At 38.8% G+C, this 6,314-nt stretch overlaps 1 protein-coding gene and 1 pseudogene across 1 annotated transcript; both read right to left on the bottom strand.

Moving 5' to 3' along the window:
* Positions 1–1,366: 1,366 nt before the first annotated feature.
* On the bottom strand, positions 1,367–2,317 carry LOC106303869 (calcium-binding protein CML42-like). Its single transcript, XM_013740213.1, has one exon. It carries the CDS (start codon positions 2,120–2,122, stop codon positions 1,562–1,564), a length of 561 nt encoding a protein of 186 aa, XP_013595667.1. The 5' UTR covers positions 2,123–2,317; the 3' UTR covers positions 1,367–1,561.
* Positions 2,318–2,903: 586 nt separating this feature from the next.
* LOC106305412 lies at positions 2,904–4,686 on the bottom strand (annotated as a pseudogene).
* Between the last annotated feature and the right edge of the window lie 1,628 nt (positions 4,687–6,314).

A 6,314-nucleotide genomic window follows, 5' to 3' on the forward strand; every position in this document is an offset into this window, starting at 1 on the left:
GGAAGAATTAAGAATGTTATCCTCTGGACTATATTGTACAAAAATAACAATGACTGAGTCCTATGCTGTGGTAAACATGAAGTTTACTGATACATTTAAAATATGGCATGAAAGGTTAGGACACCCAGGTTCAGTCATGATGAGAAAGATAGTGCAAAATTCGAATGGCCATCCGTTGAAAAACGAATTTTTTTGCAAACGGGCGAGTTTACATGTAATGCATGTTCTCAAGGAAAACTTATAACTCGGCCATCATCAGCAAAAGTAGGCAATGAATCACCAATGTTTTTAGAAAAAATACATGGTGATATATGTGGGCCGATCCACCCACCGTGCGGACCGTTTAAGTAGTTCATGGTATTGATTGACGCATCTAGTAGATGGTAAAGTGTGTCTCTTTTGACGACACGAAATACGGCGTAAAGTTCATTGTCAAGATAATAAAGATGATTTTAATCAAGGGAAAGTGTCGAAGATAAACATGCAATAAAATAATGATTCTCCAGATCTTTCTTTGACCGACTGAAATGACCATCTTTTGTTATTTTAATATTTTTACCTTACTATAAATAGGTGTATTACCCCTTTGTTGTAAGTTCCGTTTACGATTGAAACAATAATCAAAAAGATCAGTTCCTATTTTCTTCTTACGTCATCTCACATCAAAGAATATACACTATGTTTATATCTTTTGTTTCTCGCTTTTATTTATTACTCCCTTTGAATTTAAATATAAGATATTTAAAGTTTTACACACATATTAATAAACAATAAATATAATATTTTAATTGTTATTTTTTTATTATATTAATAAAGTTTCACCATTCATAATTTTACTTTTTAATTTATGTTTAAATTTTAAAAATAAATACATTAATTATATCTCAAAACATTATACATTTGTATACAAAATAAAAATATAGAACATTTTACGTTCGTTATCCGGAGGGAGTAATACACAACATAGAGATTAGGTTAAAATTTTATTTTGATCCTAATTTATATTTTTAGATACTTGGTAGATTTGATTTTCAAGGTTTTTCGTGTTTCGAGATAATATGTATTTGGATTCGGACAAGGTTTCGAGATATGTGTTTGGGGTCTAATACACACTGTTCTCGGTTCATCAATCCTTGAAGAGCTGCAGCGCCATCCCATTCGTTTAGCAGCACATAAGCTGCTGAGTTCGGAGGATCCAGAGTTATGAGTTTCTCTGCTATTCTTCTAGCCGAGCTCACATCCCCATGGATTCTACATGAACTAAGTATAATCTCCCCGATTGATTCTGCAAGAGGCGGCCAGATCTTAATCAACTGTACAGATGAAATGATCTAGCATCGAACTGAGTATTATTACAATCCCTGTATCCACCACTCCTGAAAGGCTAAAAGCCCGGTATTCATGTTGTTCCACGACACGAACAAATAACGAGTGTTTTGTGTATAAATAAAATAAACTATCTGAAATTTGAAATTACATGAGATCAATTCAGTTGAGAAAATGAAAACCAAAAGAAATAAGGAAATAATCCTGTCGGAAAAATAAACTTGTTTAATGAAAATCAAGAAGAAGGGATGACGACAATGCGCATCATGTTCTTGAACTCAGAAAAGTCAACGCGACCATCTTGGTTCCGGTCAACGGAGACGATCATCTTCTCCACTCTCTCCATCTCACTTCCTTCAGGCAACCCAAGCTTCTTCAAAACCGCCTGCAACTCCCTAGCGGAGATAAACCCATCGCCATTCTCGTCGAAGACCTTAAACGCCTCCACAAGATCCGCCTCCTCTGCGGACTCCGGCGAAGACTCATCGCAATCTCCTGCTCCGCCGAAGAAGGACTCGTCGAGGGTCTTGTGGAGTGAGGTAAAGTCGTCGAAGTCAAGACCGGTGTTTCCAGGCTGGATGTAGGACTCGACGGTGGATTTGAGGTCGGAGAGATCGGCGTCGAGACCGAGACGGGAGAGAGCTTGGTTTAGCTCATCGAGGGTGATGAAACCGTCGCCGTTTTTGTCGAACAAGTCGAAAATGCGTTGGAGACGGAGAGCGTTTAGGCTTGGGCTTCGAAGCCTGAAGGATGATGATTGTCTCTCGACTTTATTGTTCTCTCCGTTGCTCTCCATTATCTTCTTCTCCGCTGTGAAAATGAAGTTAGTGATTAGAGTCTAATTATAGGAAATGTTATCAAGGGAAGAAGTCCGTTTTTGCCGGCGTTGAATTTGTCTGCCCCACCATGTACGAACTCGACCATTCAAACCCCCATTAGGGAAGAGACATTAAAGAAGATTTTAGTTGTCTTACATGATGGACTGGTTTTAGGTGTCTAATTAATTAATTTGAAGAATTTTATATAACGGAAATTGCTTCAAGTAGATGATAGAGAATCATATTCTGTACATTACGTAACTGTCGTTGGCTTTTTCAATGGGAAACAGACAAGTCACATCGTAGTCGTTACCAAAATTAATTGGAAATGTTTCCATTTGCCAACTAGTCTCATGGGTGGTTTTAGATAACAGAAGCTTCCGAGTTTTTGACCCGTTCACATGAAGCCAGGCCGGGTCGAGAGAACCATGAAGCCTAGTCCAGATTTTGTTCGTTAAAGCCCATTTACAAATATCATTTCTTCCAGTTTTTTTTTTCTTTGCAAATTCTCTCATCAATCAAAGATTAAAACGATTTAGAAATCCAAATATGTTTAGAAAACCCTTTCATTTGGGTGTTTCAACGTAATCTATCTTTTGTTTCATTGTAATGGTCTTTGTTAATTTTTTCGGCGTTAAGTTTCCTTCCGGTTGTACTCGTTGAAGCTTTCCAAGACTTTATATTAGATGGTTGCACAAAATAAAAAAGAAATCCAAATATGTTTTAGAATCCTAACAAAACCATAAAAACTAAAATCAAAACAAGAGAGTGGTGAAGCTTAAATTCTTAAATAACACTAACCTAATTACACTATCTTCTTAATGATGCCTTGAGCTAGACTCATACAATGAAACCACCATGTCATAAATCTGCGTGAAGCTTGGTTGCTTCAACGGTGATCCGTCAGTACACATAAGTCCAAGTGTAAATCGCTTCCTTAAATTTCTCCAACGTTCTCTCTTTCATCTTCATCTTCTCATCAATCACTCTCTCTACATTATCCGGACAATGAACTCTTATATACTCAAGATACCTCATTTTCGAATCTTCTTATTCCTCATTAGGTTTTAGATTTGTAATCATCTCCAAAAGAAACAATCTAAAGTTGAATATATCTGTAAATGAAAACAACAACACACTTAGATTTTAATTTTTAACAAAATTCATGTTTTCAAGAAGAACAAGAAAAGATCCCTTACTTGTTGATGAACTGTTCCATCTCCAATCTTGAATTGAGAAATCAATGGTTCTTGATCATCATCAGATAACAAAACACTGCTTGTGTTTAGATCAAATGTAATCTCAGGCCATTGTTCCCATAGATAACAAACACCTTCTACAACTCCCATAACAACTCTTAACCTCCTTCTCCATGAAGAAGCCAACGAAGAACTTAGCCAAGTCTCAACGTTTTCTCCATTAGTCCACTCAGTAACCAAAGCTCTCAAGTTTCTGCTATTACACCAACCCAAAACCTTAACCAAATTCTTATGTCTTAGCTTCAAAACCGCCTCGCATTCCTCTTCGAACTCACGCCTCTTCTCTTTCGAAACCTTCTCTGTATACACCTCGATCTTTGCCTCTCTCCCGTCTCTCAACGTTCCTCTGTGGATATCCACTCCACTCCTCTTGCTCACGAGTCTCTGGTCCGAAAACTCATCGGTCGCTGCATCAATCATCGCGGATGTGAACTTGTGGCTTCTCCTCCTGCACGTTCTTGGTAAGTAATCAGGTCTTTTGAGACATAACCATCCCAAGCAACAACAGAGAAGAATCACCACTATGGGAAACACAACCAACAAGACCAAGACTCTCATCTTGTAACGCTTCACATCTGGAAGTAAACCTGAGTGTATGAAACTCGATGCGTTAAACCGGTTAAAGAACTCGGTATTTAAGATCTTATCCTCCGAAAACCAGTTATAAGAGAGATTCAAATGGGTCAAGTTCGTTAACCGGGAGAGATTCTGAACCGGAACAGAACCGGTTAACTGGTTGTAACTCAGGTCAAGGGTGCGAATCTGAGCACAAGAGAGAGCGTTTGTCGGAAACTCACTCTTGAGAGAGTTATTCCCGAGCTGGATCTCGACGACGGTGAGATGACAGTACTTCCAGAAGAAGTCGAAAGAGAGGTAGAGCGCTGCGGTTTTAGGACGGCTGTGGATTCTGATCTTGGGGAAGGAGTCGATGCAGTTAGGGTTTTTGGACTCGTTGCAGAGGTGGCTTGCGACGATCGTGGAGCGGAAGATCTCAGTGATGTTCATCGGAGAAGAAGTGTTGTTGCAGTAACGGAGCAGAGGATTATGGAGGCAGTTTGTGGTGATGGTGGTGGTGAAGTCGGGAGGTGGAGTGAGGGTGGCGAGATCTTCGAGTACTGTGGCTGAGAGAACAGAGAGAGGAAGAAAGTTTGAGAGGGAATTGAGGAAGAAGATGAAGAGAGAAGACGCCATTGCGGAGTTTTGCGGTTACGTGAGAGAGGAGGCAAGAGAGGTTGTTTGTGTGTGTGTGTATATGAGGTGTTGTTGGCGGTTATTTTGAAAAAGAGTGGGAAGCCCATTTACTTCCTTGTGATCGTGTGCTTGGAAGCTGTAATGTTTGTTCGAATATTGTTTTAAACAAAAAGAAAGATTATTTAAATATCTATGTTGGTAAATTTGGGGAAAAGAAAAATATAATTTCAAGGTTCAGACAGGTGATCCCACGTGAGGAATAAAAGAACTGGACAATTTTTTTTATTTGAGAACTTGAATAAATAGAATTTTTTTTTTTTTTTATCATTTTGTTTCTCATCAAAATTGGATAGAAAATATTTATTTATAAATTTCTCCATGAATAAAAATGTAATACAGTTGAATTTTAGTGCTAATAGTTTAACTAAAATTCTAACTTAATTGATTTGAAATTAACGAATTCATCAGTACTATTTTTAGAAGAAAAAAAATATAGTCACCAACTTAAGCTCAAGTGTTTCAGATTTTGGAGAACAATGTTGAAATTCAAAAAAAAAAATTGAAATTCAACAGTGTGGATGTACTGGAACCCTTACGGCGGAGTGATGGACGAGATTCCAGCGGCCGCCACAGCGTTTCCTCACCGGAAAGGAAACTTGTTCAAGGTTCAGTACTATGCAATATGGAACGAAGATAATCTCGGTTTCATGAGAGAACTTTACAACGTGGCTGAAAGTGTTGGAGGCAATTCAAGTGGTGAGACGAATAGTGTTGCAAAAGATGAGATCTATGGATCAAAGTATCTTTTTGGGAAACTTTTAAGAGATTGATGGTTGTTAAAGCTAAGTAAGACCCTAAGAATTTCTTTAGGTACGAGCAGAGTAATCCTCCTCTTAGTGCAATATAACATTAATATTTAACCACATACATTTTTAAGAAGAAGATAAAGGTATGTGAGATGCAATATTTTAGGCATTGAAAACATAAAAACAGGAAGCGAATTCTCTCTCTACCTTATCTCTCGAAGACGACTCAGTGAGATCTGATTCCCCCGGAACTCGGGCGGCGCGTGGCGGCGCGTGGCGGCGCGTACCGGTTTCCGGAGGGCTCTCCTTCTTCTATTGCCCTTCTCGCTTTGCTGCTGCCGCTTCGCCAGTCTTCTTACCTTCGATATGCACGGAGTCGTGGGCTAGGGTTTAACGCCGGTGAGTGCTCTGCTGCAGAGGCGCTTCTTCTCCGGTGGTCTCTCCGTCTCTCTGTGGCTTCGGCGAGTGGGTTGAGAGGTTGGTGGTGGCTGTAGTCGGTTTTTTGGGTTGGATCGAGATCGATTTTTCACGGTGATTACGCGTTTAAGCACACACCAATTAACCTAATGTGCCAACAATACCACAATCGAATGGTATGTCATTGTAGCATTTTAGGATCGAATCCACAGAGAACTAGAGACTTATAACACCAAGAATACACAAACCTTCCTAATTTAAGCAAACAAGAAGATAGATGATTTGTAACAAACTAATATCCTAGAAATATAAACAAGGTGATCCCAAATCCAATCAAGAAATAAGTGCAAGAATTCAATCAAATACTAAGGATGGATCCATGGTAAGGATAATTGATATAAGGTGATCAAGGTTCAATCTAAAGGTGGCAACTTTCAATCAAAGTAATCTCTTAAGTCTAAACACAATTCTAGACAAGTCCTATGTCTAGGTAAATG

This window comes from Brassica oleracea, chromosome C7 (assembly GCF_000695525.1).
Source record: "Brassica oleracea var. oleracea cultivar TO1000 chromosome C7, BOL, whole genome shotgun sequence".
NCBI classification, from domain to species: Eukaryota; Viridiplantae; Streptophyta; class Magnoliopsida; order Brassicales; family Brassicaceae; genus Brassica; species Brassica oleracea.

Bases quoted from the DNA above. Each gene is read 5' to 3' on its own strand.
- LOC106303869 (XM_013740213.1), bottom strand. From the start codon at position 2,122: ATGGAGAGCAACGGAGAGAACAATAAAGTCGAGAGACAATCATCATCC.